At 37.0% G+C, this 13,315-nt stretch overlaps 1 protein-coding gene across 2 annotated transcripts in view; it reads left to right on the top strand.

The window, feature by feature from the left end:
* The window catches only part of LOC133518927 (uncharacterized), a 168,876-nt gene that overhangs the window by 32,899 nt on the left and 122,662 nt on the right, over positions 1-13,315 (top strand). Inside the window, exons 1-2 of one of the 2 annotated variants that reach the window (XM_061852715.1) lie at positions 4,389-6,231; positions 6,366-6,872. In XM_061852715.1, coding sequence (XP_061708699.1) covers positions 6,753-6,872 — 120 coding nt within the window. In that variant the 5' untranslated portion in view covers positions 4,389-6,231; positions 6,366-6,752. Of the gene's footprint in view, positions 1-4,388; positions 6,232-6,365; positions 6,873-13,315 lie in introns of those variants that run through there. The other variant, XM_061852714.1, reaches the window with a different exon arrangement.

The raw sequence follows: 13,315 nt of genomic DNA, 5'->3' as shown, positions 1-13,315 counted from the left end.
ATTCGGTCCATCCGTTGGAGTGCTACCAGGGGCGGATTAAGAAGGCGCGGGGCCCTTAGCACAATAGCTCGCGGGGCCCCCCTGGTTTAAAAAAAAAAGATTAAGTGCGAGTCGGATTCGCACCCCGCCCGAGGATTCATTACCATCACAACATTTTTACAATGTCTTAATTTTTTTCCACTCGTTCTCGATTAGTTTTAACATGTTATGCAGTGTATTACAAAATGTGTTTTCTTTGTTTTTTTTTTGCTTTGACCCTGTAGTAGCGTATGGTTGGATAAGGTCTTTCAAAACGAATAAAGCTAGGTCTTCAAAAACCTGTTTCTTAACAAAATTATTATTTACTGAAATATTAGCCCTCTTTTGAACCATGGGCCCAAAAAACTTGAAAAAATCGTGAAACAAAAGCTTAATAAATACTTTCAATGAAACCTATAGCGAAAATACTACATTCCCAAAAAGTTGCAGATTTGAACTATAAGCGATTAGGAAGAAGAGCGGGGCGCGTCTTCGTGGATGACACGAACTATAGGTATATGACGTCATTTAAAATCCGGAGTATTTTCCTTATTTATTAATTTGAAGGAATTCCGATTTATTTATTTTTCATTATTTTAATCAGCCATTTTAAAAGAGCCTAATCTTAATGAAGTTGTGTTATTTTATCACAGTTCCTTTCTTTTATATAGGTATCCTTCGGTCTTCATCATTTTGCCAAATTTTGACAAATGGTCAAAATAATAGTTTGCAGATGGTTTGCAGATTTTGAAAAGAACTTACGAGTATTGAAAGTTAAATAAAAGCATGTAGGGATACTGTTTAACAACATCAATATTATTAAGTTTAATAAAAGCTTATAAAAATAGGTGAAAAGTGAGTCTGACCTCAGAAGTGGGAACTAATGGCTAAGTGAGCCAAAAAACAAGGCCGAAGGCTGAGCCCCACGAGCTATATATCCGGACCACCCGATTTCGTAGCATTCCCGTGCGAAGCTGAAGGCCAAGCTGCAGGAAAGCGGAGCCTAGATAGAAACCAATGCCAGAGTGTGAACGAGGCCGTAGGCCGAGCTCCGTATAAGGGCGGAGGCCCGGAGCGTTCTATCGCGGCGCGCCACCATGCAAAGGCTGAATTGTAGGAGAACAGAGTTTGGAATTGAACTAATGTGATCTCGGCTCGCCTGCTGCTCGGCCTTAGTTCTTGCTCGAAAGTGCGACTTGCTGGGATGCTTTGGGTATCGGGCCCTATGTAGGGCTTTACATCCGGCCTATGCGAATGCAAAGCCCTGCGCAGGGGCCCCGCTGTTTTCTTTTTATAACATTTTGACAATTAGATCATATGTATCACGGCTTTGCAGCAACTCTGCATATTTTGGGCGCCCGGCCAGCCGTAGAGGAGCGCGTCCTTTGGCCTCCTATGGGTTCAAAGCTGATCATCATTAGGCATTAGCTGTATAGGTGCAATTTGTTATTTGAAATAATAATTAATGAATAAATCATCCTTCCTTGCTTTTCACTAATATGTTTTTAAACACAGTATATTCTTTTGTTCGTTTCCGAGCTCTGCTGTTTCCTGCAGCTAAGCCATGCATAAAAGTTTTGAGACACTCGGCACCTTCGGTTTTATGCTAAACTCTGCTCTTGGTCTTTGCGGAAGCCTAAATTTTTTTTAAATTTGGTATCGTCATAAAGAAAAATAGACAGGATAATTACAAATAATAATAATTGATCAATATTGTTACTGACTTACGAAAAAAATACATTGTAAATAAAATGTGGTAGTAAAGGATCCGCGGTGTGCGAGTTCTACTTGAACTTGGCCGGTTCCGCATGCCGAAATCACATGGTCAGGGTCGGAGCGCGGGGCCCCCCTTCGGCGCGGGGCCCTTAGCATATGCTTTTTCTGCTGTTCGGTTAATCCGCCACTGAGTGCTACGATACCACAGACGGACAGACATGCTTTGTTACGTGGAAAATAGCATCCATGATACGTCCTCTGTTAAGGACAATTACCTACTTTATCTTCAGGTCATCCCATGATTAGCACAACGAACATACCGCTTTATACCATTTCTATTTACTTATAGTCCATTTATGTGCGTTCTTATTTTCTGAGCATGGACACTAAAACATTATCTCGACGTAATACCGACCAACACATTGCAAATTTGGCAAAAGAGCGCCCCGTGCATCGCAGGCAGCGCTACTTAACCCTGCCAGCGCGAAATCCGCACCAAATGAGCTGTGCGGAAGCTTTCAGGCCCATTTGCGGAGCTCGCAAAACCTAGAGAAAAAATATTACTTCACCCGCGACAATCCTTCGCTCTGTGGGCTAAGTGCACGCTTTACTTTATTTATGACACTTCAACGAAACGTGGTTGCTTATGCTTATGACAGTAAATTCGAAATTTCGTACAAGCGCGAGGTAATAAAATGTATATTAGTGGAGAGAAAGATTACTTACTGCGAATTGAGTTAACGGCCATGAATACTTGTCAAGGTCAAAAGAAGCAGTAAACAGATGAGTATAACAGATGACCTTTCTTTGGCACTGTTTGTACAGATGTAGGTAAGTTAAGTTCGTAAATATTTAGATATTCATTCTAAGAGACACAAGACCGATGGCGTGCCATTGTAATTTAACCCTATTCCATCGTTATTCCATCTGCCTGATTTTGACCTCCTGTTTCTCCCGGCATGTTTTATTTACAATAACTTGGTGTAGTCATAAAACAATTTTTACAACTAAATAAAAAAATCAGTAATGAAGAACTAGAACAATAAGACTACGTACTTATACAGTCGATGAGCGATTCTGACTCGCACCGCACCACTGGGCCTAATACCTTAAAGAAAGCTCGTGAATTTGCAACCATGTGATAATTATGCCCACTTTATGTACTTTAATTTACCAGTTTACGTGTAGGTTATACGTAGTCATCTCAAGTTAAATTACATAATGACACAATGATTAACAGAAAAATAATGTCACCAGTTTTTTATACAATTTTCAGGTGTCCGTTTTTTGACGGTCCATACAATACATATGTACCTATGCAAAAAGGCTTCACAAAACTATTTTTTTTTTTAAATGTTTTTCCTTTCTAAATCGATAGTCGTCGTGATTTTTAGTACAAATAACCCAAAAGTTGATGGTTTTTCGAAATAAAAGTAAATAAATGGTACACTTTTGGCTGTTCTTTATATCCTGCTACCCTAAGGTTGTCTGGAAGAGATCGCTTACAGCGATAAGACCACCTGTTGCTACCTTTCTTTACATTGTAAATCTGTTTTTAAATTTGTTTTCTTTGTGGTGCAATAAAGAATATTTACTTACTTTTTCAGAAAACACTCATAGACATGGTACAAAAGACTGTTTTAATAAATTCATTCTATATCTATTTCTCTGTGAGAGTGTAAAACCGCCGCTGCTCTCTAAATTTTAAATTATAAGAATTATTAAATTTATAAGATTAGGGGTGCTCAATTTTGTAGATTGCGTAAGTGTGATAGATTTAGTAAATTTATGATATCAAAAAGCTGATTTTTATAATATGAATTCCGGTCCTTATTTAATCGATGTCGAAATCTGGCTATGTAATAGCATATCATTTGTTCTAATGTTCTGACAGAAAGGTACTTGCTCTTTAACGGCAACGTTCTATTTAATGCAGCAACAGCGAAATTTATGCATAAGTTTTCATGAAACTAGCGTGTGGCGTCTCCGATAGGACTCGAACGTCGTGTGTATGTGAAGTGGTTTCCACGTCTTCAATTAATGATTTACATAAAGTCAATATCAATAGTTGGTCCTACAATCCCGCATCATGATTGGATTTGCAAGGTAAGTAAGTAGGCACGGATATGCAGAGATTGAATTAAATAGGTACGTTATGTAAATTAACTGCTTCTGGGCATAAAACTATACACTTACTAGAGGTACGACCTTATATCTAGTGAATAAATGCGCATAATTTTAATTAATTTCCTATTTTTAAGTTCAATTATATACTTAACGTACATTACTGTAATCATGTGGGAGTAGTTACAGAAAAAGGCGCGGTACATATTTTTTTGGCTATAATTTGCTCAAAACGGACTACCTACGTTATCAACGTACAATTGGTGGATCAACGCTAGACTTTGGTTAAAGTGATTTTGGCAACACCAATACCTTGATACTGACTGAGGCACTCGAGGCAGCTATAGTATAGATAGTATAGATACTCGTAGTATAACACTGTGACACCGTGGCGCTCGAATGGTTCTTCTCTTGCCTAATCTGACACCTCGCTTGTGTGCCGAATTATAAGTGTTTAGGCGATTAATAATATTCATAATATTAAAGTATATTATACGAGAAGCGAACGCTGCTGGTGCTATTTTCGGGCGAACCAACTTGACCTTGAGGTCCGCCTGAGGACTCTGCTTCATGGGAAAGCGCATCTTTACTGGTTAATTAGTATCGCCGATTTTTGGCAGGAACAACAACCCTGAAAGTGTTGACACCGTGCGAATGTTAAATTCCAGCCAGCGCGGTCACACATTGCAGCCGGCTGCATTATCGCTAAAATTATCAATTTCTTTGTCAAAGTATTACTATTTTTTATTTGGTAAATTGAGTAACAGTGTCAATCCTAATCGAACCTTACCATTGCCGCCACTCAATTCATCAAGGACTTTGATATTTCTCGCAATAATTCAGCAGACCGCAATGCGGTACGGTAATGTGGTAATGCTCACTATAACTCATGAGAAATGTCAAATTTCGTATAAATATCTTCGCCCAAAAATACCTATTAAGCAAACTCTCAACTATGCGTTAAGTACTTTATTTACATACCTATATTCGCATGCTGGATCGATTCCAGCTAAGGTGCCTACGCCAGATACTGAGGATCTGATGGACTGATCGTGCTCGGAACACCAAGTGCTGTGTAGAGCGAATGTGGGTGGTAGTGGTATCGAAGTATATATCTCATGCGACATCAGCTTCGGTGGTGCAGTCACGTTTCGCGGATGAACAATCAGCGTATGGCTAAGCAGATCTTTTATTCAAAACTTGAAGAGGGCAAGCGGAAACAGGGCGGCCAATTCCTCAGATACAAATATTTGCTTAAGCGGTACATGAAATTTTATACTTTATATAGCGATAAATGCTAAGATAACAGAATTTGAATCCCAGCGGCGCTTGGAGCTGGATGCCAAGCGTGATGAAATAAAAGCCAGGTCACCTGCGGCGATACAATATACATAATTAATTATATGAATGGTGTGCTCACTTGCCCGCCATGTTCACAAACTTTTACAAACAAGATCGGCTACGTCAGCCACTTGCGAGCATACCAGCGACAACAACGGAGTTGATAGCAGTCGCCGTGGCCGTATTGGCCGTGGAGTTATTATTTATTATTATTACTTACATACCTATTTACAATGAACGTGTCGATCCAGTTCACACTCTTTTCGTTTATGTACATTTGATACCAAGCACAGATTCCCTGGACTACCCATTACAAGTTACTCAAATTGAGATACGCTTGCCTACCTAATTTATTTTTTGCACGTACACTTAATACAAAAGTTGTAGGTGCCGACAGGAGGTAATATACGAACCATTCTGCCCGTCAGGAGCGCCCGAGCGACCGCGAGGTCAATTTGTCTCAGGACCGGGGAACGTGCTAATAAAATGCACCAACTTTTTTTCCTCTCATAAAATATGTAGTGTAAAAGGTTACCTAGTACAAAGGTGAAGTGTACACAGCTAGCGACACTTCGTGAATAAAAATACTGCTACTGGAGAATAAGTAGCGAAGTTTTCTTTTCTTTTATGTATGCGAACAGTGGTTGAACGAGTTTAAATTTTATGTCGGTTATTTTCTATGAATTTTTTAAACAGTTTTCTCTCTGATATCAAAAATATACATAAATAAATATTAACCTTTACGACGCCGTGTCAAACACAACAGCTGTCACTCGGAGGCCATGTCACTAAAGTGTCAAAATATTTAAAACTGAAATTGAACTTTATGCATATGCACGTAGGCCTATGTTGGAATGTTACGTATTAATCCGTCATTGGCGTTGGACCTGCGGTTCGAATATATTCGTCATTGGCGTCGAAAAAGTTAAATAAATTAACAAAATCTTTACGCAGATCGTAAATAATTTCAAAGCTGTCCATTTTTTATATATAATTATATAAATAATTACATGATTATATTTTTTATAATAGGTTTATATGTACTTTGTGTTATTTTGTACGTTTTTATATTTTATTTTTATATCAATATTATAAAAGAACCTAACTTAAGAAGAAGAAGAATGGATAAAGGAATAATAATTAATAGTAACCATTTCTTGTTGCAGATATCCACGACACTTACAAAACAAAAATCGTGCTAAAAGCAAGCATAATGAAACAGCTGTTGCTAAAGTAAAGTTAATACATACATGTGCCTATAGACATTCTTAATAAGATTATCAAATAAAACTGATAGACGTAAGTATAGAAAAGTGATTCTTAGAATTATTATTTAATAAATATACGACAAAATTATGTGATTTCATAGTAACAAAATTTAGAAACAAAAACATTATTCCTGTTTTCGAAGATCACATTTTGGAGTGTCTTAGCGATCTAATAAATAACAAGCTTGTTCACCTAAAAGTGTTTTTAGTGAATGGTGAAAAACTCTGTAATTAAAATACAATGAAATCGTGACTTGCCTGTGAAAGAAGATACCTAGCGGCAAAATGTTGCCCGTGCCTCAAGACCGTATGTCGGGGCGCCGGAGCAGCTCCATCGTGAGCCGCACACTGCTCGGCCGCCGCGCGTCCGTCTACGCCACCGGCAACCATCAAGACCCTGCCAAGGTACCTATGAAATATTTTATTTTTAGTTATGTACTCCTTGTAGTCGTGGTCATGAGATCCCCTTCTTCTACCGAATCAGTTTATTTAGGGATTTGTACCATCGTACACACTGTTTTTTATTTAATCGTATGGCATAACATAATACAGAAGCATATAATAACCAAAAATTTTTAAATGTCAACACTAAGACCAGTCAGCCATGGGATATCAGGTCTTCTGGAGGACCGGCAATATAGCGCAATATGGGGCAGTCTTCAATTATATGCTGGATAGTCTGGGTTTCAGCACCGCAAGCGCAAGCAGGAGAGTCCACCCATCCACAGCGGTGTTTATATTGAGCGCAACGTCCGTGGCCGGTACGAAGCCTGTTGAGTTTGCATCAGTGTTGCCTCGGAAGGTCCGATCCTTTTATTTTGGAGCCAGGTGTAATTCCGGAGCCTAGTTTTTCCGCCATTACACACCGCCGTACACACTGTTAAGCCTAACAACTCGTAAGCCTTGTTGCATTGACATAACATCCACCAATTACCAGTTAAGTGTATTGCTGTTTATTGAGAAGTGTTCTTTGAATCTTTTATCATTCACTCTCACCTAAATAAGACATCTGCGTAGCATAACGTATGAAATATGGATGTATATTACTACTTTTATTATACACGTTCGTGACCTTCGTTGCTGATCATCGTAAAATTTTGTTTATTTTAGTAACACTGAAATATCATGTTAAAGGCGTTCCGGTATCTACCTATTGTTGTTTTAAAGAATCATGGGTATTATTCGTTTAATTTAAAAAATATCAATTTTATGAAAGCGGTGTTGGCCTAGCGGTATGAGCATGCGACTTACGGTCCGGAGATCTTGGGTTCAAACCCCGACTCGTACCAGTGAGTTTTTCGGAACTTATGTACGAAATATCATTTGATATTTGCCAGTCGCTTTTCGGTGAAGGAAAACATCGTGAGGAAATCGGACTAATCCCAATAAGGATTAGTTTACTCTCTGGCTTGGAAGGTCAGATGGCAGTCGCTTTCGTTAAAACTAGTGCCCAATCCACTCCTTGGGATTAGTTGCCAAGTGGACCCCAGGCTCCCATGAGCCGTGGCAAAAAGCCGGGATAACGCGAGGAAGATGATTAATATTTTTAATAGAACCTAGTTGCAAGTGCTAGATCGTATTATTATGAAGTTAGAATTTAAATTTGAATTGATTGTTCACATTTTTTTTATTGATTTTTATTAATCGTTTAATAGATTATGTAGCATATATTTTTTCACGTTCCATGGTATTTTAGTTCTCTAAACCTTACAATTACATTAGTAATTTATACCATTAAAATTATACCACTCAAAATTGAAGTATACTATAACCATTACCTAAATGTCAATTTACGATATTACGATCGACAATGTGTACTTCAGGGCCGTTATGGCGAACAGCTTCCACATTATTCAAGAACGCAAACAGGCTCGACCTAACCGAAGGCGTTATATTATTTATTCGATCAATGGCAGTTTTCCCTGCGACCACACGCCGGTAACAGCTGAGCGGAATTTGCATTATAAATGGCGGGTACATAACGTTCGCCAAATTGGTCTATTAGTGAACACGAGTCAATTAGCTAGAGGCGTTTACCGATCTAGATTGCGATGCGTGTGTATTTAGTGAGACGAGTGTTCTAGGTGTCGCTATTATTCTTGTTCTACCACATGCCGGTACATATGGTGACTGAAATTGTTATTGACCACTACATAGTACTTGGCCACTCTTATCAATAAGACTTGTATTGGCTTTTTTTCTTTCCGATTTGTTAGGAGTGGCCAACTGACCACTAACTATAGCAGTCACCCTACTTTACGATAACCGTGCGTAAACGGGCCATAATACTTTTTTAACGCCTAATAGATACTGTATACAAATTTTGTTTCGAGAGACAAATAAGTTAATAAAAGATAATATTTCCGGCCCTATTTGAAGAATAATTAAGACACGTTTAAGATCTTGGAAAGATCTTTAAAAGTTCGATAGCTGAACGACATGTCAAAATTGGCGTTTATTTCGATTCCGCTGTGATCCCAATAAGATCTATCTACGATATTTCTAACGTCAAAGTGACATTGGTTGCCCGAATCGAGCTGATTCTGTCAATTATACGGCATACAAACGATATCTAAATGAGAACTTATCTAAACCAGAATATATCGTTATCGTATTTCATTCTTCGAATCGGGCCGGAACGGCCGGCGGTTCATTACTTTTTTATATTCAAATGGTAACGCAGGGGTAACAATAACAGTGTTACCTACTACTGTATAAAGAGTTGTTATAAGGAAAAATAATAATTTTATTAAGTGGGCTGTATTACATTGTAGTAATATTACAAATAGTACTACTTTTTAAAATAAGTGTAATTTTCTCATAAGTTACCTGATTTTTTTGCGTTATTAATTGATTTTAATTTGAAAAGGGAGAAGTTTGAAGGCATTAAAAAGTATTTAGGCCCATACATGTGTTATTTTTAGGATAAAGTGTATATATATACAGCATATTGACTGATTTTAACAAAGGAACATAACTTTCAGCTGATTAGACTGAAAGTTTTGTATGATATAACTGCTTCTTTTCAGATATATTAGCCCGATTATAAGGGTTGCGCCCTAAAGGTAAAGGTACTTGTACTTATAGTCTATTCGTATAAACTATGAAGCCTTACATTTACAAAACATATGTTACAGGCCAATTCAAACGTACACTGACATCACTTTTTCGGTATTACGTATGGTTCGAAGATTTGTTTATAAAAATTACAAACTTCAATCAAGACCTTTCATAATCAGCGAAAACTGTTTACCTATAAATCTGTACTAGATGATATGATCAAACTAAAAATGTTACGGGAACTAATATCGGTTAATGAAATAAATCTGTATGAAAAACCAGATACAATAAATAAGAAAATGTAATGTATCAAAGACATCAAAGGGAAAAGGAATAATACCGTTTATGTTAAGCTTTAAGTTTTTACCTTAAGTATTTGCTTTAGGACTTATAGCCATAGGCACAAAAATCCTTCTTAGAAGATATTCTAGAAACATATAACAACGTACATAGTACATATGTATGTATAGACAAATAGATATTACCTGTGCCTGCAATATATATTCGATGTGGTCTGCATAAAAGATGTTTACAAGTGGAAGAATCTTTAAACAGTATATTTCATTAAGATTTATTTGCCCGAGAAAAAACAGAACGAGGACGTGCGTCGCTTGTAAAGGGAAGAACTTTTATTTGTTTTCAGAGTGTTGGCGTGTTGAGCTAGTAGGTACTTGCGTATTGCTTTGCGATTGTTTCTTCAATTCAGTGTCAGTATTTTTGCTGTGCTTGAGCGATGTTATTTTCGCGATCCAGAAGACGTGAGAGAAATGACCATTTTCTGTTCTTAGTCAAGATATTAGTTATATCCTTTAGCTTGTACGGATTTATTCTCATATTAATGATGCGTGATCCGATACGTACTTGGTTGGTTTTTTTATAGTTTACCAATTTTTTTATATACATCAGTGTTTAACTGCTGATTCGAAAAGTGTACTCGACACAACAGACATTCCGACATAGCGGCACACCGATGTCAAAAACTGCTTTTACATATATATTGCTCACCAAGGTTACGGCATGTAACAATTTGTTTACCGGCTGTTATACAGCCCAGACTTTTCACTCCACGCTTGCCTATTATCATTCATACAGCAACTTAAACAATGACTTATTCATGTGCTTAACCGTAAATCAAAATCACGCTATGTGATAATATTTTCCGAAGTGCGCCGTAACCCGTAAACAAAATTAATTCTGCCTTATTCTTGAACTTTGGCGAAAGAAAACAAGTTCTTGCTTTTAGATGATCATTTCATTTGTCACACAAGTTAACAGGCTATTTACGCGTAAAAGTAAGTTTTGAACGTTGGAACTTTTCGTAGCATTCTAAATTGCGTTCTGCGTTTCAGTTGGCAGCTTTGAGGCCTATTTCTGTGAACTTTTTCGCTGCTGTATGGGTATTCATTTTCCAGTGTTAATAGTGGAACTTTGTGAATGAGAAATGAGGTTTCGGTTCTTTCTACTTAGTTTTATTGGTGGCCCTAGATAACAGATTATCTATGTCGTTTCTTGTTTATATAATTTTACCTTTTTTTGAAACACATGCGTATACTATTCCGTAAAATAAGCGCGTTTTTAGGGTTCCGTAGCCAAATGTCAAAAAACGGAATATCTGTCTGTCCGTTTATGTCACAGCCACTTTTTTCCGAAACTATAAGAGCTATACTGTTCAAACTTGGTAAGTAGATGTATTCTATGAACCGCATTAAGATTTTTTACACAAAAATAGAAAAAAAAAACAATAAATTTGGGGGGTTCCCCATACTTAGAACTGAAACTCAAAAAATCTTTTTTCATCAAACCCATACGTGTGGGGTATCTATGGATAGGTCTTCAAAAATGATATTGAGGTTTCTAATATCATTTTTTTCTAAACTGAATAGTTTGCGCGAGAGACACTTCCAAAGTGGAAAAATGTGTCCCCCCCCCCCCCCCCGTGAATTCCAAAATAACAGAATGAAAAATCTAAAAAAATATATGATATACATTACCATGCAAACTTCCACCGAAAATTTGTTTGAACGAGATCTAGTAAGTAGTTTATTTAATATGTCATAAATGGTACGGAACTCATCATGGGCGAGTCCGACTCGCACTTGGCCGTTTTTTTTAAAGAAAGTATTGGTGTTGAAGATCATGGTTGTAGGTCATTAATAATAAGAAGAAGAAGAATTAAAATAATAGTAAAAAAATATTATTAAGTAATACAAACGGGACATAATCGCGTATTTATTTTTTTACCTCCGACGTTTTGAGGACGGCGTTGTCCCCGTGGTCTCGGAGAAGACTGGCTAAAGTTGACATCAACATCTTCTAGCTGCGCGAGTTTTTCGAACTACCCGCCCTTGGTCTTATTTATGGACTTGAACATTTTGCGCACTAGGGATGTTACTCTATCGACACACAACACTAACGATATTGAGTGTCTCTACATGAGATCTGATAACTTTTTGACAATGCGAGCCTCATGATTCCGTCTTGGAAACATTTTACATGAAAATATTTTTGGCGGGATTTCACTTCTTTTTGTAAGTTGCTTATGACAATCTTCCATTTCTTAATTTAAAAGGTGGGGGTTATTTACTAAAAATCCTTAAATAGGTACGTTTTTTTATTATTTATAACGAGGAAGAGTCAACATTTGCGGAAGTTTCATACAAACTTTCATCCCCCAGTTTAAAGAGTTGGGGGATAAGAGTTCATAATTTTAGATTTTTTTGTTGTTTGTGTCCTAATACTAGCTTACATAATAATAATAATAAAATACTTTATTGCACACTACATAATAAAAGTTACAGAGAATTCATTGGAGTCTAACAGTGTAGGTAACAACAGGCGGACTTACTACACATTATACTACATTTTAGCTTTCTAGGACTTCAGGAACTACCTATGCGATATGCTAACTTCAGGGAATGAGTGTGTGAGTGAGTCAGTCAGTGACGACATTGGTTTTTTTTAAATATATAAAAATATATATCTTAACCTGTCATAATAGTCCGCCATTTGTACCTTCATGTATTGTGCAATAAAGATTAAATAAATAAATAAATAAAGGAAAATAAGTAACCATATAATGTCTTTTTTATTATGCATTTTTAATTCCCGTTTGATTTACGCTCAATATTACGTATATTTATTTTATTTTATTTCTTAGGAAAACTTAGAGTAACAAAATAGGTTGCGATATAGAAACAGTAAGCCAATTACAAGTTTCCACAGGTAGAAAAAAAATACAAAAAGCGTATGTATTTTACATAATTGCCCGGAAGTTCCAATCCGATAAATCAAAATGTATTTCATTCATTAGAACTCCACAAATGTCACATATATGTCGATAAATGCCCATTTCTCAAACTACTAAATATTGTAGATGCGGCCTGTATTAAACAGAGCAATGTAACGAAATAATAGCTAATTTCCAATTACAGAGGGCATTATTTTTACAGCAAAGCCCGGTCGCACCCGGTGATCATAAGTAAGGGAAAATGGAGCGCAGATTGGTTCTTTACAATTTTCTCTCTAATACCTGGACAGTAGACACGTGGCTGTGACAGCGAAGAGGGTCTCGCCGGATTAGGATAGCTCGAGTATAAATTAAAACGACATAATGTTTGACATCGAAACTTCCCTGCCTAATGTTGCCAGCTATATGCTAATCCGGCCCGTATCTGTTACTTCTTTACTATTACTTCTTTGTTTTTGGTTTAAGTATAAATATTTTATATAAGGTATTTAAAAGCATATGTGTCACTGCCCAAAAAATCGGACGCGGAGGAAAACTTTTA

This window comes from Cydia pomonella, chromosome 6 (genome assembly GCF_033807575.1).
Source record: "Cydia pomonella isolate Wapato2018A chromosome 6, ilCydPomo1, whole genome shotgun sequence".
NCBI classification, from domain to species: domain Eukaryota; kingdom Metazoa; phylum Arthropoda; class Insecta; order Lepidoptera; family Tortricidae; genus Cydia; species Cydia pomonella.
Note: the sequence above shows the minus strand (reverse complement) of the source record. Positions and strands in the feature narration are given on the sequence as shown.